This window comes from Eptatretus burgeri, chromosome 11 (genome assembly GCF_056783735.1).
Source record: "Eptatretus burgeri isolate ZD-2024b chromosome 11, Ebu_testis_v1, whole genome shotgun sequence".
In the NCBI taxonomy this organism is placed as follows: Eukaryota; Metazoa; Chordata; class Myxini; order Myxiniformes; family Myxinidae; genus Eptatretus; species Eptatretus burgeri.
Genome location: NC_140971.1, coordinates 9,279,001 through 9,301,287, shown reverse-complemented (window position 1 = coordinate 9,301,287; position 22,287 = coordinate 9,279,001). Strand labels below are relative to the sequence as shown.

At 41.5% G+C, this 22,287-nt stretch overlaps 1 protein-coding gene across 6 annotated transcripts in view; it reads right to left on the bottom strand.

Annotated features, from left to right (window-relative positions):
- Window positions 1-274: 274 nt before the first annotated feature.
- LOC147016459 (uncharacterized) overlaps window positions 275-22,287 on the bottom strand; it is a 428,934-nt gene continuing 406,921 nt past the window's right edge. For 5 of the 6 annotated variants that reach the window (XM_085845134.1, XM_085845133.1, XM_085845135.1 and 2 more), the window contains 2 exons: window positions 16,657-16,709; window positions 275-3,363 (listed from right to left, as the gene is read on the bottom strand). In XM_085845134.1, the coding sequence (XP_085701260.1) occupies window positions 3,271-3,363; window positions 16,657-16,709 (146 nt within the window). In that variant the 3' untranslated portion in view covers window positions 275-3,270. Of the gene's footprint in view, window positions 3,364-16,656; window positions 16,710-16,866; window positions 16,929-22,287 lie in introns of all 6 variants that reach the window. The other variant, XM_085845136.1, reaches the window with a different exon arrangement.

Below are 22,287 nucleotides of genomic sequence, written 5' to 3'. Positions count from 1 at the left end.
GGAATTAAAATTTCCTTCTTTGTTCATTGTTTTATCCAAATGTGAAAATACCATTTTTGTTTTATTCGAGCTCCTTTAAAACATCTCGCTTTGCCTTGGAATTGGAATTCCACACGATGACCGTTTGGTAATGACAGCAATCACTGACGCCTTTACCTGGGCATTGTGTCTCTTTTACCTTCTTTTGCCATTGTGCTTTACCTTCTCGTCTCTTCCAAAAGCATCACGATTGTGTATAAAAGGGAGAAAAATGAGAAACCACAGAATGACGGAATTTGCAAGATAACTTGTAATTTAATAATACCGGTAATAAAGTGCTTCATAACAGACACACATTGCAGAATGAATAATCGCCTTTCATGTCATTCTTCGAGTGAATAAAAATGCTTTCCCATCATTGTATTGATAATACACAAAAACCAATCATGTGATATGGAACTGTAGTTGTAATTATTCATTGATTCGACCTGAGAAGGTGATGCAACCAGTAAATGTCTCCAAGATTTGCATCTTAAAAGTTTCTAAAAATAAACTTAATACAGAAAACAACTGGAACGGTGGTGCTCGGTGGAACCCGATTACTCAATGGTGAGGAATCGCTTTAAAATTTCTCAGATACAGATCCGGATCTTCATCAAGATCTAAACAATTAGTCCTTATCAAACACCCAACCTGTACACCAGATTTCATCCCAATCCTTTCACACATTTCTGAGATATCCTGTTCACAGACAAGCAGTGGGGTGAAAACACAACCTCCGTGGACCTTCAGTAGTGGAGGTAACCAGGCTGAACAGTTTGCGGTAACCCACCAATAGGCTGGATCTTCATTCCAACATTAACCAAGATCTAATCGGCTTGTTCTCGTCACCTCCCCAAATCATCTACCAAGTTTTATCATAATCCGTTCACAACGTTTTGAAGTAACATGCTGTGTATCATTTTGGCCTCATCTCCCAATGGTGAAGAATTGCATTAAAAAAATGAAAAATCCCTGAATAAAAAATACAAAATGAAAACTGTTCAGCCTGGTGGAGGTCTGCGCTCTGCCGGGTGCCGTTCTAGTATTCATCCTGTATCTTCCTAAATATTTAATTACCAAAATACAATTATATTCATAATGAAAGAGTAGAAATCATTTCACATAAGATCACCGAGAAGAATAACAAGCTCAAATGAGCTAAGATCCTCGTCCTATTAATGATGACGTCATAAAAACGAATATGACGTCATTGTGAGGTATCAGGTTTGCGATAAATTATCCGTGCTAATGCCTGGCTTGATTCCCGCAAACAAAATTCAAACAGCTTGTCTAGTTTCGGAGATAATGGTATAGGAGATTTCCATTTGCGGTGATATTATGACGTCAACTTTATTTCTAGGAAGAACTTCCAAAATCGGAGATGGTTACTGCCTGCGCGTGGGCTTTCTGCATATACATGGCAAGTTTCACGAAGATCCGATGAAAACTCTGGGTTGTGAAACAAGAAAGGTCAAAAAATAGGAATGACGTCATAAAAATTGACATGATGTCATAGTGATGTATCATATGTGCGATAATTCATCTCTGACAATGCCCTGTTCGATTTCCGCAAACGGAATTCAAAAACCTTGCCTAGTTTCGGAGATAATTTTTTTGGCGATTTCCATTAGCGGAGATATTTTGACATAATAGCTATTTTTCTCGGAGGAATTTTCAAAATCGGAGATGGTTACTGTCTGTGCGGGGTATTTTTTACAAATATACGCCAAGTTTGAGTAGAACAACAATGTGAGTAAGACTTAGAGATCCTCCACAAGGATCTGAAAATCACCACCAATGGATGAAATAAACAACAAATTCAGTTTCATTGTGACATCATAAACTGGAGAGTTCATAGAACACCGAACCCTGTGTAGTGTTTAATTATATAATTCTATTTAAATAAAATAAAGATTTTAAAGGTCGAATAAAAATTAATAATAATTCCATAAGTTTACTGCCATTTTTCCCAGTGTCTATGACATCACCCCATCCACCACATTACATGAGTAATTCGTGCCTGTTGTTTGTGTCCTTTATAACGTCCTGAAAAACAGTAAGTTTCCTGTTTGAAATGATTTTAAATTTTGTTTGATTGCCAAACAGACAGAAAGAGTAAAAATATTATCACTAATCTCTTCACATGCACGATCGGGAAAAATTCAGAACCAAAGTACCGTGAAACAGCTGCTTTGTTTTCAGATTCGTGCTCAAAATATAATATTCAATTTAAATCAAGTTGTTCATCGATTATGAACTGACGTTTATGAACATGACAGAGGGACAGAAGTGAATGTGTTGTTGAACCCCTCTTTTCACTTCGTGTGTGTGGAATAACAAAACATTGATCAAGTGTCTCATGTCTTTCCAAGGATTCCCATCCAACCATGGCCACAGCGACCTGCTCTTTTCACAGAACTGAGAGTTTAGTTTCATCACAAGGAAAACAGAAGAATTTGATTAAAATCACAATTCAGATTATCATCACAAGGTACATCAAGGGATTGCACCTGATGTTAAAATATAAACCAAAATATTATCTCTGTTATTATAAAGTCTCCCAGGAAGTTAAACATTCCTCCTGAATCAGTGTTACAGAAACAGAGGGAAAGGAAACATTTTCACAAATAAAATAAAACATCATAATCTGAGCTGGATTTTTGTTCTTCCACTTTACTCGTTCCGTTCACTGATCGTATAATTTCGGCCGCACGATGGTTAGTTATAGCAACAGGTGAGATTAAATCAGGGGTGGATTGAATCAGGTGTGGATTGGTTTGCAGCAGATAGTGCATCACAAGGAAAACATCACCTGGCTCCTCATTCCCACACTCAGCACGTGGGACTCCAACGGAAAGGGAACCCCACGTGGTTCACACCTGTACATGCTTACACTCTCAATGTCTACCGCTAAGTTAATGGAGAAGTCACGATCACTAACACAGAATAATAAAATAAATAAAAAAACACTTCAAAACTTCCTGAAGATGTATGGAAGAAAAAAGAAGAAACTTAATGATGGAAAACCTTCATTGAGATATAAATATGATTATAATTATCATTTGACAAGATCCACAAATCAGGAATAAAATGAAAAACTATATTTGGTTCCACGATGCGAACAAATCACACTCGATGTTCACCAGAAAAGTCCCCAGAGGTTTGGACCCAGTTTGAGATAAAATACACGTCCTTCACAAGTTCCTCAGTTCAATCCACGTCCTCCACAGACTGACGTCATCAATCCCCTCAGTTCTTGGTACCTTCTCTTTCCTTTGCCTCCTTGGAGACCTTTCGAGCAGCTGGAGTGACGCAGAAATCCTGGGCAGGTTCAGGGACTCGCTATGTGGGAGATGGAGGTTTGGGAGAAGGAAGAGGTTGGTGGAAGAAAGGGCAATGAGGATTAGTGAAGAACCACGAATGAAGAGTGTATTGAATGTATTGAATGCTTGAGATGTGATGTTTTATCATGAACACAACTCGGTCACCATGACAGATAATGCGATAAATAATCACTGAAGTAAACTAACTCTCCATAACTACTCATGATGTAATCAGCAAAGTGAAAAACCATTCCTGCTTTACGGTATTGACAGCATATCTCTGATATAACAATGAAGAGAACAAATCACCCCATCCATCCATCCATTAGGACCATACTCTGTGCAGAGCGTTGGTGCCGCCGAAACAGTCTCCTTGGCTATTGGGAACAATCCTGGACGGGTCGCCACTCCGACACAGTATACCAGCATGCTGGCACTCATTTTGCCGACCTCGGAAGGATGACAGGCAGAGTCAACCCCACCTGGTGTTAATTCAACAGCTGAGCGGGATTTGAACTCAGGACCCAAGGATCCCAAGCCCACTACCCTAACCATTAAGCCAACACCAGGCATAAATCACCCCAATCAAGGTTCAAAGTGTTAAACTAATTGTGATTAAGGTTCAATTATGATGATTATAAACAAGCACAGACTTTTTATCATGAGCTGGGCCAAGATAGAGTTGATAAGAGTCTGAGGGCTGAGAGCGCAGAGGGAGCAAGACCCAAGGAGAGGGGATAAAAACAGAGGTCACAATCCTGTCTGCGACGTGAGAGCAACAGCCCTCATGCTTTCGACTCATCACGTGATACACAAATAAAGTTGAGAATTTTCGATTCCACAGAATCCAGAAGAGCAGACATGTGATTTGGGGATCATCGGCACACAAGGTTGAACAGGACTAAAAGGAATGACAAACAAAGGTCTTGTTGACTGTGATTAGTTCTGTTTCTAATGAAATGGAGGACATCTCATCTGTGGCTGGATTTGGAGACAAGATTTGATATCTCATCATTCCAGGAGAGGTTGTGGCTGACAGTGAGGTTGAACCTCTTCCAGTGTCTCTGTCTCTGTTGTACCATACTCTTCATGGAGCATTGGTGCTGCCGAACCAGCTTCCTGAGCAGGAGTGATATCCAGAGTGGTTTGCCATTGCCTTACCAGCAGCAGTTTGGGAAGGAATTTGAAATTTGTTCAGGGTGCCGGTGGTGGCTCACCTACTCTTCACAAAGGACACCGTGGGGTCTTTATCGTCCACCAACCAATGCCGGCAGATGGGACACAGAGTTGAACGTCTATCCGAGGTTTGGCACACACCTTGATGAATCACCCTGCCTGTGAAACAATGGGGTGACAGTTTATAGCTGGGTCGGGATACAAACCAAGGCGAGACAGCTGAGAGGAGTCGAGTGTGCATACCTTGAGGTCATCCTGCCAGTCCAGTGTCTCATCTATACATTCATACAGTTCACCCCCTTCGCAGCGAGCTTTCCCACGCCAATGGACCACCAGCCTCGACACGTGTCCTCTCTTCATTCCCGAGGTGACAATTCATTTCCAGTCACGAGCGGTTACGTTGTGAGAGGAGTGGTTTTTATTTTGCCGAACAATAAACGTCAATCACATCAAACACAAGCACAAGCACTCACACACTTTCCCCCACACCTACACCATGATATACAGTGGGATGCAAAAGTCCGAATCCACTTCCATCGATACCAAGTTCTCAAATCACGATTCAAACACTAATTTATCACAACATTGAAGATATGTATCCAAGTAAGTTCCCTCACCGAAGGAGAGGGTTTTGCATTTTGAGTCCGTTTGTCTGTCTGTTTGTCTGCACAGTACTTTCGTGTTTTTCACTGCAACTGCTTGTTAGATTGAGACACATTTTTCACCATCGAAGTGACTCCTCATGTGGAATGTTATTGATAATTATGACGTCACAGGTCACGTGGTGTGGCAGCCATGTTGGAAAAACCGAAAAACTTTGGACCTCTATCTTTGAAGCCACACCAAGGAAAAAATTTGAAACTTGGCACGTGGCAAGTACTCGTCAGGGGGAATAAATGTGAGTTTTTGAATACGTCATCGGTGCCTTAGTTATGACGTCATAATTGCATATGTAGAACGCTACATCTGATCAGTGTGAAAATTTGTGAAGGTCATCTTGGCATAAAATGGTCCACAAAAAAATAAAAAAAATTGATAACGTCATCAATCACGTGATTCAGCAGCCATATTGTTGAAAAAAAACAAACCTTCAAAAATCTGCTTCTCTGAAGTGGCTGAACAGATCGAGGTGAAACTTTACAAGCATGACCGCCTGTCCATGAGGAACATAAGGTTCACACATATGATGTCATAGGTTACATGGTTTTGCAGCCAGATTGGATTTCCCTTAAAACCCACAAAAAGCTTCTCCAGAACGGCTGGACAGATCGAGGGAAAACTTCACACAAATGTTCCCCAAGCCTTTGGGATACCATCGTATTCATGAATAGTTGATGTCACATGGTCTGGCAGCCACATAGGATTCAGTGAAAATCTTTAAAATATTCTCTCTTGAACCGCTTTATCAATTGACATGAAGCTTCCCAATAATGATCGAGTAATGATGGGGAATATAAGTTTTAAATTTTAACCTGATCGGACACATGGTCTCGCAGCCAGAATTATTTAATTTTTTGATCTGGGTTCTTTTTGATATATATATATATATATATATATATATATATATATATATATATATATATATATATATATATATATATATATATATATATATATATGAATAAAGCTCACTTTGCTGTGCCTGGATGGGTTTGAGGGTCGAGGAGTAGCCAGTGAAATGGAAATCCTATCCAGGTTCCTCCTGGTGACTCCATCTTTGATTTTTACTTGTTAATTATGTAACACACCAGAACACAAACACCACACAAAAGTCCTGGTGAGGGTCTGCAATCTCTGATTGCTCTTTTTCTTGTTTAATTTATTGCAGTTATTATTGAATGACCCTTTGTCTTAACAGAATAATGAAGGGTGAATGCATTTGAGAGAAATATAAAATTTATGTGAGCAGTCTGACGATGTTCTGCAGTTCCTTGCAACACTGTTGGGAAAATATTGACTTGAACATGATCAATAAACGAATTAAATTAATCCCAAATGGAGTTGAGGAAGTTCTTAAGGCAAAAGTGGGTCACATTGATTATTATCCTCTGTTGGATTTCGTCCGAAATGTGGGCTTATGGATTTGGTCTCAATTTTCGTATCCGTCAATGCGTCCGCACCAATATCCCAGACATGTATGGACCGATTTTATTCGTACTTGACACAAACACAACACATGATGGTGTACATATGCACGTCATTTTTTTTCTGACATCAGATCCAAGATGACCGACTGGCGGCCATTTTAGTTGTTAAAAAACAAAACCTGATGTCAAACACGTCCTGCATTTACCAATATTGCTGAAGCTTGGCACACAGATAATGATGACTTACATCAGCACGTCATTTTATTTTCGAGATGAGATACAAGATGGCCGACTGGTACCCATTTTGTTACATAAATGTGTCTCCAACCATTTATGAGACATGCATGGTTGGATTTTGTTCAAACACCACAAAAGCACAGAACATGGTGGCATACACGTGCCCCTCACTTTATTTTTGTGATCTGGTCAAAGATGGCCAAATGGTAGACTGGCGGCCATTAGAGATGTACATAAATATGAGCTAACCCTTTAACTGCAGACAGCAAAATTACTAAAACAATGGGGGCGATGACATTTTATGTCTTTTTTACTTGTTCATTTCGGAAGACAGATTTGATTTTTTTTGTATTGTAATAAGTATTGTTATATTATATCTTTAAGAGTTAATGGATAGCCCTTGAACGTGCTTTTGGTCTTATATTACATTTATTGGTTTGCGGGCGCCAGCAGTGACCACTATTTTTGTTGTGTCTGTGTGTCTGTGTGTCTGTCTGTCTGTTTGTGACTCTCTCCAGAGAATAGCTCCATGACATTTGATGCGATCTTGATGAAACTTGGACACAAGCTAGAAACCATGGTCTAGTTGTGTCTTTTGTATGAGGGGCATCCCACGCCCCTTGTGGGTGGAGCCACGCCCACTTGAACTTTTTATTTATTATTTATTTTTTTTTTCTTGACTTTTTTCTCGCAATTTCATTTCCTAGAAGCTGTGCGTAATGTCCATAAGTACAACATATTAAAAAAATCCGATTTGATTTGGGTAATTTTGATGGAAGAGACAAAATTCCAGCTGGGGATGATGAACGGTGCTTCAATGCACCCTCCACATCAGAAGTGGCTGTCATCCTCGCTGGTGCACAACATGGCGATCGAGACAAGGTGCTGAAACTCAGGAACAACTCCCTCCAGAGAATTGCTGAGAGACACTCATCATGTGGGTGCATCATATGCACTTCAGTATCCACTAATTTTTTTTGTTGTGGACATGAATGCCAAAATTGAGGCAGAAAGGCTGAGATTCATTCGAAAGAAGCAAAAGAAACACTGAGTCGATGTCATACACATGTCAGGGATGTCATAAACAATGATGGAAATACTGCCAATGTTGGCCAATTGGTCATCTTGCCTTCCAGTTTCACAGATTAACACTGGTGTTGGCTTAGTGGTTCGGGTGGCAGCTTGGGATCCTTGGGTCCTGAGTTCAAGCCCCGTTGGCCGCTGAATTAAAACACCAGGGGGTTGACTCAGCCTGTCATCCTTCCGAGGTCAGCGAAATGAGTACCAGCGTGTACTGGTAGAGGGGCACTGCATCAGCGATACAGTCGCGCTTCCAAGAAGAGAGTTTTTTACGGTCGGACTTCCTCAAAAGCTTCCACTAACTCAATTGTACCTATCGTGGCATTGTTCAATAATGCCCGCGAACCATCGTTGCCTCCAGGCTAGTTTATTTTATCAACACAACTTCATTATTAAATTTCAATCCGATTGGACTCATACTTTTGGACTTCACTCTTCCTTTTCCTCCCATCTGTAAGTCCAGGTTCCTTGCTGGTGTTGGAAATAGAAAGGTGAATTTGTTTTACGATCCTTCTGGATTGACAAGTTGAGACTGGTATTTATCCGGTTTGAAAGACATGTTCCATTTATCAGACTAGTATCTCATTGATTCCAGATCTGGAGAGAGTGACACAACTGTTGTCTCCCTTTTGGTGTGATGTTGTGCTCAAGATATTATGGAGTCATCTGAAATAAACAAGGCAGGCTTTCCAGAGCGACTGTTTGAATGATAACAGGGATTAACGGGACAACCATCAATTTAAATAATTGTACATTCTCCACAAGATCCAAAACTCAATTAACATCAAACAGAGATGATACTAATGAGGTCATCGACACCTTTCAACTCATATGAGAAGAATAAATGATGACAGGGAATCAGCTGAACTGCACTGTTCGTTTAACTGTAATTAGCATAAGTAATTGAATGCAGAAGCCTGGTCTGCAAACTCTACATTGGTACAAAGACCCTCGTGGTAAAAAGGTGATAGGACGAGGTGATGGCTTGATCTGTACCATGTTCTGATGAACATATTTCAACTCACAATACATGGAACGTGAACAAAGTTCTTGGAAAGGGATATTCCTTTTCGTCCATTCAACTACATTTTATAATTATTAAAAGTACAAGTAAATACAAGTAATAAAAACTATTTCTGAACAAACTAAATAAACTTAGATTTTGATAAATAAAAAGGTTGAGTTTCTTGCAGTATTGTATCTCATTCCATGAACTTGATGAACACTCCTCGTAACAACCACAGATATTTCGTTTATTTCATTTTTTCCTTCTATTAACAGGGAAATACAGGCACAGGTTCAGCAGTAAAATTACCTGTAAGTTACCTGCGTACATTCTTTTCTTTTCATCATCGAGGTCACCGATTCGGTGAGTAATGGGACGACAAAAGCATTCATCCCCCCCTCCAAAGTTTTCACATTTTGATGCCATCTGAGCTTATTACATGATGATGCTTTCACATCAAACTTAACAAACAGAATCTTCACAAACGACTCCAATGTGATAAAACGAAAAAATTCAGATAAAATATGAGTAAGTTCGATTAATAGGGAAAATCAGATGATTCTCACGAATATAAATGTTTAAACCGTTTGCCAAATTAACCCTAAATCACTTCAGGAGCAAATTATTTGTTTGAAAGGTTACAAAACAAGTATAACATGCTTCACCTGTATGTAATCAGTAGATCAACTGAGTCCCGAAGAACCATACCGGGCCATCCCACCTTTTTTGTAAAATTGAGTTATGAATGTCTTCAGGTGCACAAAACTGATACCTTTCAGGGCCAAAATGGGCCAACCCATCAGAATATATTATGATAAGGATATAAGCAAAAAACCTCTCTGGCTCTGTTAATATGCATCTGACTTGCCAGAGCCTGAATGGGCCATCCCACATTTTCCCCATGACTCCATGTGGGACATGTGCTGCCTGCTTAAATCATGTATAGATAAAATTCTGCATTACTTATCGTTATTTATCCTGAGGTATTTTTTATTGTCATTAGCTCATTGTGACACAGGAGACTGAGAACTTTGAGTCCCTTTTTCTCAAAAGTACAACAAGAGGGGATGGCCCGGTATGGTTCTTAGGGGGCTCATTTTACTTAATTAAGCTCCTCCAATTATCAAGAGTTTTAAGGTGCAAATCACTTGATCAACCAGCAAGACAAACGTGAAGACGAAGGAACTTTCCAAAGAAGTCAGACATAAAGTGGTGGAGAAGCACTATTCAGGAGAGGGTTATAAGAAGATTTCAGTCACTCATTATCCCTTTGAGTATGGTGAAATCCATCACGAAGAAGTGGAAATGTATTATAACACCCAGACTCTCCCCAGATCAGGTCACCCATTCAAACTCAGCAGCTGGACAAGGAGGAAACTGGTTCGGGGTGTCACTGTCAATCCAACAATGACTTTGAAAGATCTGCAAGACTCAATGTCTGAGATGGGGGTCAGTGTTCATCAATCAACAATATCCCGTTCCTGTCAAAAAGCTGGCCTCAATGGACAGGTGACAAGAAATAAGCCATTCCTGAAAAAGACGAATCTAAAAGCTTGTATGGAGTTTGAGAAAAATAATCTTAATGACACTGCAGGCATGTGGAGAAACGTTTTGTGGTCAGAGGAGACAAACATTGAACTTTTTGGTTTAAATTCAAAGTGTTACTTCTGGTACAAAGTGAGTACAGCACACTACCCAATCAACACCATCCTGACTGTCAACCATGGTGGTGGCAGCATCTTGTTTTGGGGCTGCTTTTCATCAGGAAGGACCGTCAACCTTGCCAGGATAAGAAGGGACAATGAACGGTGCAAAGTACAGGAAAATCCTTGATCATAACCTGCTTGAGTCAGCCATGAATCTGAAACTGGGTTGGAAATTCACATTTCAGCAGGACAATGATCTGAAGCACAAAGGTAAAGCCACACTGGAGTGGCTGAGTAATAATAAAATAAATGTTCTTGAGTGGCCCAGTTAAAGTCCTGATTTAAACCCAATTGAACATTTATGGTGAGACTTGAAGATTGCAATCCATTGCCAATCCCCATCAAACTTGGCAGAACGAGAGCAATTTTCATGGGGAGAATGGGTAAAGATTTCACCATCTCACTGTACGAGGCTGGTAGAGACGAACACACAAACACTCATAGCAGTCATTGGTGCAAATCATGATGAATACTTTAACATCCAGTGAATTTTGATTTATACATGCTTTTTGCAGGTATTCCTGACATGTAACCTTCTTCAACTATGACTGTTTAGTTTGATCTCTTAAGATCTGAATGAAAAAGTTAATTAAAAAAAGTTGTTTTCACATTATCTGTAATTCATCGAAATGTGGCAAAATTGGAAAGGGGGTCAATCCTTTTACAGGCCACTGTGTTATTGGCCCCATTGGACTTTGTTAGAAATGGGGGCTTATGGATTTGGTCTTGATTTTCATGTCTGTGTGTGTGTGTGTGTGTGTGTGTGTGTGTGTGTGTGTGTGTGTGTGTATACGTCTGCAACCACATATCAAACTTATATGGACCGATGTTATTTGTACTTGGCACAAACACAAACGACGGTAAACATATGCACATCATTTTGTTTCACGATGTGATCCAAGATGGTCGACTGAATGTCAGGTCAGGCCAGATTAGATCTGTGACTTGCTGCAGGTATAATGTAAACCTGTACTAACCTGTTCCATGGTCGTGTTGTCGGCGACTAAACCGTCTCCCACACCAGGTTTTTTGGTGAGGAGGGTGTTTGGATATGGACACCCAGCAGGATTAAAAACAAAACCTGTCAAAGGGCGGAGGAGCTCCTTGTGAGCCGACGGCCATCCATATCTAGTGCCCAACTGTGTCTGCGGACGTCCTCCTGCAGTTGGGTTAATTCTTATTTGGAGGCTGGTGGTAGGATTTGCACTCCGGCCACCATAAAACCCTTCATTCCGCAAAACATAAAAACGCAAAGAAATCTGAAAACCCACTCCGTGGGAGTACCTCCTGTGCAGCTTCCCTTCAAAGGGCAGCTCACCAGATGACGGGATTGGGGCAAAGCCTTCGGGACCCCCAATCTTTGATGATAGGAGGGAAACCACGGGGTAACATTCCCGGGTCAGATTGTGGGAGAGTGTGTCAGAGTGGTGCTGAGGTGTCGTCCACCAGATGGTGGTCTCCTTGGGTTAACCTGAGGCGGTCCCTTCGGGTAGGTGCCAAGAACGTCCTATCCCAAAGAGAGGATGAACACCTCTCTGTTATCTGAGCTCAAGCGTTTGGACATCGGTATTGCAGCACTGTCTGAGGTTCGGAGACCGGATTGTGGTGAGATAATGGTGGGTGGTTACACTTACTACTGGTCTGGTCGTTCTGATGGTTACCATACCCAAGGAGGGGTGCAGCTGTGTCCAATAAGCTGAACCAACGATAATTGAGGTAACACCGGTCAAGGAGTGTATTATGAGACTAAGGATTCGTCATTCCTGATGTGTCATTTCCCTGGTCTCTGTTTATGCTCCGACTGAGGTGAGTGATCTCACCGTGAAGGACGCATTCTACGCCACGCCCGAGTCTGTGGTTGATCAGTGCCCCAGACGAGATACTCTTCCAGTCTTGGGGGAATTCAATGCATCGACTGGAACTGATAGGGATGGTTATGAGACACGTGTTAGTCCCCATGGGTCTGGAACTGTGAACCTGAATAGCACTAAGTTCCTTGATTTGCAAGAAGTCATGGACTTGGGGTGGCTGGTTCATGGTTTCAGCACCCACAAGCTCAACGCTGGACTTGGTATTCCAACGCTGGCGGTGTGGCAAAGGAGATTGACGTTGTCCTCGTTGATGGTCGCTGGAGGATGATCCAGAACTGCAGGGTCTCCCGGAGTGCTCAGTTCCTCAATACTGAACACCGGCTTGTTGTAACAACTCTGAAGTTGCACCTTAAATCCAGGAGAATAGTACCATCCCAGCCTCGACTGGATGTTGGCAGCTTTTGGGTGAGAGGTTAGCTGATGAGTTTGCGAATAAGCTGAGTGGAGATTTGGGGGGGTCTTGGTGCTTTGGGAGGTTCTGAAGAGTTGTGGAGTACCTTCAAGATCACCAACCTTGATGTTGCCAGTGGATGTCTTGGAACTCACCATAGGGCAAAGAAGAAATTTGTCTCTCAATGAACACTGGATACCAATGACCAGAGTCGCAGGGCCAGGCTGAATGGCAGGAGTTGAGCTGTTCAGGGAGCTGAGGCGTAAAATTGTACGTGCACTAAGAGTGGACAAGGAGGCCTCTGTGCGAGGAATCTGTGAGGGGGTAGAGCATCACCTGTGGTCAAGTGATTCTCGCCCTGCTTACAGGGGAATTTGTGCATTGAGTTCATCCAAGCCCATCCTTCGGAGCACTGCAGTAAGAGCAGAGGGTGGTAAGCTCTTGACAGAGGAGTCCGAAGTGAAGGCCCGCTGGGCCGGTGACTTCGAGCGGTTGTACCAGGCTGATCCACCAAGTGTCGAGTTGGACGTCAGAGTGTTACAATCCCTGTTGCTGACCCTCCAATGAACTGTGGTCTACCTTCGCTTGTGGAAACACAAGCTGCGGTGAACCGGTTGAAACGGGGCAAAGCTCCAGGGATCTGTGGCATCCATGCTGAACTTCTCAAGGCTGGTGGAAATGCTGCACTCGTGTCATTGCATGCAGTTCTGTGCTCTGCCTGGAACACAGGCATCATCCCAACTGACGGGAAGAGGGGCCTTGTTGTCTCTCTCTGGAAAGGGAAGGGTGATCGCCAAGACTGCAACAACTACCGAGGGGTGACGCTGCTCTCAGCGCCAGGCAAAGTCTTTGCGCGGATAATTCTTGATACGGTTCGCCACCATTTGCTTGAGCACCAGTGTACAGAGCAGTTAGGCTTTTCACCAAAGAGGTCAACGATTGACCGTATCCTTGCTCTTTGGGTCCTCACCGAACGCAGACGAGAGTTTCAGCCGGGGCTGCTTGCAGCCTATGTTGATCTCGGTAATGCGTTTGATTCAGTGAATCGGGATGCCCTCTGGAGGATTCTTGGCCTTCATGGGGTGCCACCAAAACTGATCGATCTGATGTCTGAACTCTACTCTGGTACTGAGAGTGCTGTGAGATGTAGTGATACCATCTCCAACTTATTTCCATTTGTTACTGGAGTTCGTCAGAGGTGTTTACTGCTCCCCACACTTTTCACCACTTGTATGCACTGGATTTGAGGGAGGATATCAGATAGATCAAGCTGCGGTGCATCGTTTGGCAATGTCAAGATCTCTGACCTTGATTTCGCAGATGATGCAGACATCTTTGCGGAGACTTTAGATATCCTTTTGGAAGGCCCTCGAGGTGCTGAATGAGGAGTCTGAGCTGCTGGGATTACAGGTTTCCTTGGTCAAAAAAAGATCCAGGCTTTCAATTACATCTTGAATGCTGCTGTCCTGTCTGTGCCTGTTTGTGGTGAGGATGTTGAGGTCGTGGAGAGATTCACTTACCTCGGCAGTGACATTCATGTCTCTGCTGGCTGTGAGTTAGAGGTCAATAGACGTCTGGGTCGGGCCTGGGGAGTCATGGATTCACTGGATCATGGGGTTTGGCACTGTCGGTACCTGTGAGGGAGGACGAAAGTCCGAGTCTTCAGGTCATTGGTACTTCCAGTCTTGCTCTATGGATGAGAGACTTGGACTCTGACCAGGTATCTGAGATGGAGACAATATAATTCCTTTGGAACCAATGGGCCGACCACGTTCCTCGTGGTTGCAGCAGATTGATCGGCATCTCAAGGAGATTGGGATGAGCCAGGTATCTGGGTGGGGGATGGCCAGACGGAGGCCCCTGGAGTACCGGCGGAAAGTGGACACAGCGACGCGCTGCTCTGGCGCATGCTCCCATACCTGACCTGTCCTGACTGACGGCCATTTTAATTGTAAAAAAAACCCAATGTTGAACACATCCTCAACCAATTCTCAGATATGCATTTACTGATGTTGTTCAATCTTGGCAAAGAGATTAGGAATGATGGCTTCCATGTGCAAGTCATTTTTTTCCGAGATCAGATCCAAGATGACCGATTGGTGGCCAATTTGTTCCTTCAATGTGTCCACAACCAATTTTAAGACGTGCACGGTACAATTTTGTTCAAACTTGGCACAAGCACAGCACATGAGGGCAAACATGGACACCTCACTTTATTTTGCGATCTGATCAAAGATGTCCAACTGGTAGACTGGCGGCCATTTTAGTTGAAAATAAATATGGGCTTGCCCTTTCACTGCGTTCAACAAAATTACTAAAACAGCAGGGGCAATGACATTTTTGTCCTTTTTCCTTGTTTACTGTTGCTCATGCCCAAGCCAGGGATTCACATGAATGACATTAAAGTTACTCCATACTTGGATCCCTCAGATAATCCATCCATCCATTGGGACCACACTTGGGACAGAGCGTCGAGGCTACCAAAGCAGTCTCTTGGTCAATTGGGCACAATCTTGGACTGGATGGGTCACCACTCCGACGCAGGATATTCAAATGGCTCAATCACCCCAGCAAGCTGGGACTCATTTTGCCGACCCTGGAAGGATGACAGGCAGAGTCAACCCCACCTGGTATTAATTCAAGAACCAAGCAGGATTTGAACTCAGGACCCTGGGATCCCAAACCCACCACCCTAACCATTAGGCCAACACCAGGCAGCTGTGGAATCCCAAGCCCACCACCCCAACCATGAAGCCAACACCAGGCAGCTTTAGGATCCCAAACCCACCACCTTAACTATTAGGCCAACACCAGACATGTTGAGGATCCCAAGCGCACCACCCTAACCATTAGGCCAACAACAAGCAGCTGTGGAATCCCAAGCCCACCACCAGAACCATTAAGCCAACACCAGGCATGTCCAGGATCCCAAACCCACCACCCCAACCATTAGGCCAACACCAGGCAGCTCGAGGATCCCAAACCCACCACCCTAACCATTAGGCCAACACCAGGCAGCTCGAGGATCCCAAACCCACCACCCCAACCATTAGGCCAACACCAGGCATGTTCAGGATTCCAAGCCCACCACCCCAACCATGAGGCCAACACCAGGCATGTTTTGGATCCCAAACGCACCACCTTAATCATTGAGCCAACTCCAGGCAGCTCGGTATCATGTCATCAAATTCACCTCAGAAGTAAATTTGTACACATAATCAAGTCTCATCATAGTTCATCAAATCCTCTCCATTTGGACTTCGATTTCCATCCTGCTCTTGGGGAATTGTTCTGTGTTTTTAAAAGTTTACAAAACTCATTACATGGCATCTTCAGTCATGGTTCGCATGTTATGCAACATCGTCATTTTTCTTACCTGTTGATAAAACATGAGAGTTTTATCATTAGCTCGCCTCTTCGAAGAACATAGAGCTATAGTGATATCCTCGGGTGAGCGTGAAAATGATAAAGTTTTTGGTGCAAATTATTTTGAAGTTTGTTTCCTTTCTCATGTTTTTATCTACCACACAATTTTTTATTGATTACAATATACAAATACATATATTGCTTTAATATTATTTGGATCAGACCATTGCAATGCTTTATAAAAAATATTATCAGACTAATCTATTGAAAACGATAAATGTATAAACAGGCGAACATTGGGTGGCTTTGACACCAACACTGGTTTTAAATAGTTTCAAACAGGAGATTCCAGAAGTTAACTTCATTCAATATAAAAATATTCAGGAAGTTACCAGGTGATCCAAAAATGATTTCCACACACTCCTCATCCTGTGTTCACCACCAGCTGTAAGGAAATGGTAGAGATGAAATAAACATAAATATAAAAAATAGAGCATTAAAAAAAGTAAAAGTAGTGGTTTCAGTTAAATGATGACAGCAAACCAATCACAACCTCTAATTTCCACAGCATCAACTAGGACGCCACTCGATGGAGCACATACCTCCGACAGGCTGAACAGTTTACGTTCTGTATCCCACTGATCGGCCGGATCTTGATCCAGACCTGAATCAAAATAAAAATGGCTTGTTCATGTCACCTGCGAAACTCATCCACCAAGTTTCGTCCAAATCCGTCCAAAACATGCTTTTGTTTTTTTCCGTTTTTGGCCCGATCTCTCAATGATGAAAAATCTCTTAAAGAAAATTAAAAAATTCTGGATCTGGATCCGGATCTTCACTAAAATTGAGTGAACTTGTTGTTGTCACACACCCAACCTGTCCACTAAGTTTAGTCTGGAACCATCCATAACGTTTCGAGATATTGTGCAACATATCATTTTGGGCCGATCTCTCAATGGTGAAAAATCTATTAGAAAATTCTCGGATCAGGATCCCTCTCCAGATCTTCACCAAAATGTCATCAATGCCTCCTTGTCATACACCCAATTTAGTACAAATCTGTTCAACATTTTGAGATATCCTTCTCACAGACAGACAAGGGTGAAAACATAACCTTCTCCACCTATGGTGGTCGAGGTAATCAAGGGAAGCACGAAGTGCCCCTCCCTTCACATGGAATGGTTTTTCTGTGTCCAACTTAAACACAGAGACTGAAAATTTGTTTCTGTGCTTCTACTGCATGAAATTGGCTACAAATTTCAGAAGTAAATCCTTTGGAAGTCAAAGTAATATGTTCCAAATTTCAACAATGTCCGTTTCCGTAATCTTGAGTTTTTAAACGAAAACCCTCAAAATCAACATTGGTGTCTGTCAGTTTGTCTGTCCGCTCAATGTGTTGGCACTCATATCTCAAAGGCTATACATTGAAACTCGCTGAAACTTGGATAAACATTGGACAATACGTCTCACTAATGACTTTCAAAATAAATTCCACCTAAGTGCCATAGTTTTTGCTTTCTTGCTTGTTTTTGCTCATGTTTAACTGTCCACACATCATCCACAAATAACTGGCAGAAACATCGTGCAATTCTCCTTGGTTCCACCGGAGGGCAGCACTATCCATCATTTATGGATAAGCATTGGTAGATCAATTACTTTGTGCATCAAATAAGTCATCGACAATTGTACGTACTCATTCATTCAATTTGTCATCATTGAAAAGTGAATGCTAAGCCAACTAATCATGTACAAATTACGTACAATATTACAACTAACCAGAAACCATCAACAAATTACATACTCATTCAACTGGTCAGAAACTATTCACAAAGTACGCACGAACAAATTCAATTATTAATCATCATCCAAAAGTAAGTACCAAGTCAAGTCGTCAGTCAATTAATCATCATCCACAAAGTACATACTCATTGAATAGTCAGACATCATCCACAAATTATGGAACCATTCAACCAGTCAGTCAATTAATCACCATCCACAAATTATGTCCCCATTCAACAAGTCAGTCAATTAATCACCATCCACGAATTATGCACCCATTCAAACAGTGAGACACCATCCATAAAGTAGATACCATTCAATCATCAACACATTAATCAGAAATAAAGAAAAGTGTGAATCAAGGGAAGTGAGAAGCATCCCTGTGTGCAACTTCAATGCAGGGACTGAAAATTCGTTTATCAGCTTCTACTGGACGAAATCAGCCGCAAATTTCAGAAGTATATCCTTTGTATGTCGAGGTAATATGTTCCAAATTTCAGCAATGAGTTTGCATTCTTGAGTTTCTGCATTCTTGTTTTTTTTTTAACAAAGACCCTCAAAAATTAACGTTGGTGTGTCAGTCTGTCCGTCCGCCCGAAATGTGGTGGCGCTCACATCTCAAAGGCTACACATTGAAATGAGCTGAAACCTGGAATAAACATCGGCCAATACGTCTCACTGATGGCTTTCAAAATAAATTCCACCTCTGTGCCATAGCTTTCGCTTTTTTGCGAGTTATTGCTCATAGGAGCAAGCCCAAAAAGTTGAAAATAGAAAAATTTTGACTCCGGTAGTAAAATAGTCAAACATGACGACTCATAACTTATGAACTGTTAGATTAAAGCTCGTGAAATTTTGAATTTGAATAGGGGGCCACCTGTTGAGATTTCAAAGTTTCCCACAACTGCATAATTAAAGACAGAGCAAAAATTAGGGACACCGTAAAAGTGGACTTTGGGAAAAATATCAGTTTTTCAGGTGCTCTAATTCTACAAGAAAACTGGCTGAAACATGGAATACTGTATGTAATACAGAGAAACAGTTCCATTCTTGGGAAAAATGCCAGGAGCACAGAAAAGGCTCCTTTATGTGGTATGTGTCATGTGGCAAACTATAGAAAAGAAGGGATATTTCATGGCTTGTAGAAAATGCCAGATGATAGAAAAGAAGGCACATTGAAAAAAAATCTCATGTGCATGCTGCACCACCCTTGTGTTCTTTGGAGGAACCAAGTAATTCTCTAGAAAAGTTCCTATAATGGGGCGAATTCCTGCGAATCCTATCCAGGTTCCTCCTAATGACTTCATCTTTGCTTTTTGATTGTTCGGGTTCCTTCTGATTACTCCAATGCAGGACTGTCCCTATTTGGTCGACCATTTGATTTGAATTGAATATTTTAATCCCATTCTAAGGTCAAATGAATAATGAATAATAATTTCTAAAACGTCATGGGTCAGGGTCAGGTGTCCGATCAAAGCGGGGTTGCATCAAATCGGGATGTCTTGGTACCATCACTGCCAGCAGTTACAAAGGAGAAGTTCTTATTCTGTCTCTTATTAATTACATAACACACCAGTGCACAAACGACACACAAAATACACCACACAAAAGAAGTTCTGGTGAGGGTCCACAATCCCTGATTGCTCTTTTTCTTGATGATAAAGTATTTTATAAATAATATTCTTTATTTTATTTTTTATCAACATACCTCCATTATTTAATACTATATATATATATATATATATATATATATATATATATATATATATATATATATAAATATGATATTATATATATAATAAAATAAGATCACCGAGAAGAATAACAAGCTCAAATGAGCTAAGATCCTCGTCCTCTTAATGATGACGTCATAAAAACGAATAAGACGTCATTGTGATGCATCAGGTTTGCGATAAATTATCTGTGCTAATGCCCGGCTTGATTCCCGCAAACAAATTTCAAACAGCTTGCCTAGTTTCGGAGATAATGGTATCGGCGATTTCCATTAGTTGTGATATTATGACGTCAACTTTTTTTTCTAGGAAGAATTTCCAAAATCGGAGATGGTTACTGCCTGCGCGTGGACTTTCTGCATATACATGGCAAGTTTCACGAAGGTCCAATGAAAACTCTGGGTTGTGAAATGACAAAAATGACAAAAAATAGGAATGACGTCATAAAAATTGACATGACATCATAGTGATGTATCATATGTGTGGTAATTCATCTCTGTGAATGCCCTGTTCGATTCCCGCAAACAGGATTCAAAAAACTTGCCTAGTTTCGGAGATAAATTTTTTCGGCAATTTCCATTAGCGGAGATATTTTGACGTAATAACTTTTTTTCTTGGAGGAATTTTTAAAATCGGAGAAGGTTCCTGTCTGCGCAGGGAATTTTTACATATACATGCCAAGTTTCAGGAAGTTTCGATGAAAACTGAAGGCTGTGAAACAACAAGCTCAAATGAGCTAAGATCCTCGTCCTCTTAATGATGACGTCATAAAAACAAATATGACGTCAGGTTTGTGTATGAGGTTTGTGATAAATTAATTATCGGTGCTAATGCCTGGCTTGTTTCCCGCAAACAAAATTCAAAAAGCTTGCCTAGTTTAGGAGATAATGGTATTGGAGATTTCCATTAGCGGCGATATTGTGACGTAATAACTTTTTTTCTCAGAGGAATTTCTAAAATCGGAGATGGTTACTGTCTGCGCAGGGAATTTTTAAATATATACACCAAGTTTCAGGAAGTTTCAATGAAAACTGTAGGCTGTGAAACAAAAAAGTCCACAAGAACAACAACATGAGTAAGACTGAGAGATCCTCCACGAGGATCTAAAAATCACCACCAATGGATGAAATAAACAACAAATTCAGTTTCATTGTGACATCATGAACTGGAGAGTTCATTGAATACCGTACCCTGTGTAGTGTTTAATTATATAACTCAATTTAAATTAAAAAAGATTTTAAAGGTCGAATAAAAATTAATAATAATTCCAGAAGTTTACCGCCATTTTACCCAGTGTCGATGACAACACCCCATCGACCACATTACATGAGTTATTTGTGCCTGTTGTTTGTGTCCTTTATAACGTCCTGAAAAACAGTAAGTTTCCTGTTTGAAATGATTTTAAATTTTGTTTGATTGCCAGACAGACAGAAAGAGTAAAAATATTATCACTAATCTCTTCACATGCACGATCGGGACAAATTCAGAACCAAAGTACTGTTAAACAGCTGCTTTGTTTTCAGATTCGTGCTCAAAATATAATATTCAATTTAAATCAAGTTGTTCATCGATTATGAACTGACGTTTATGGACATGACAGACGGACAGAAGTGAATGTGTTGTTGAACCCCTCTTTGCACTTTGTGTGCATGGAGTAACAAAACATAGATCATGTGTCTCATGTCTCTCCAAGGATTCCCATCCAACCATGGCCACAATGACCTGCTCTTTTCACAGAACTGAGAGTTTAGTTACATCACAAGGAAAACAGAAGAATTTGATTAAAATCACATTTCAGATTATCGTCACAAGGTACATCAAGGGATTGCACCTGATGTTAAAATATAAACCAAAATATTATCTCCATTATTATAAAGTCTCCCAGGAAGTTAAACATTCCTCCTGAATCAGTGTCGCAGAAACAGAGGGAAAGGAAACATTTTCACAAATAAAATAAAACATCACAATCTGAGCTGGATTTTTGTTTTCACTTTACACGTTCCATTCACTGATCGTATAATTTTGGCTGCACGATGGTTAGGCCTAAGTCACATTTGCTCTACGGCGAGGATATGGTGGCCGTACGCCCTCTGAATTGACAGAAACGTGTGGTGGCAGCAGAGTTTCTGCGGTGGCCTCAGGGTGGCCCTACGCCGTATGGCTATATTTTACAGGCCGTAGGGTCGCCGTGGAATTATAGCACGAAATTATAACTTTTTTCATGTCTACGTTCGCCGGAGCAATTCGACAAGCCGAAACAAAAGAACTGGTAAAAAAAAAAGAAAAAAAAAAGAACCCACTCGTTACCGTCCGTCTGGCCGCACATTCGCCTTAGGGCCCCCCTGCGGACCCCCAGCGGTCGCCTTGCGGGCACCTTGCGTCTGCCTTGAAAATTCTATGTCCGCCGCAGGAACGCCCTAAGGTCACCGTGCGACATCAAATCAAAGAGCGTACGGCACCCCCACATTTTCGGTCTCCACAATTTATAAATACGCCGTGCGGCTACCCGAA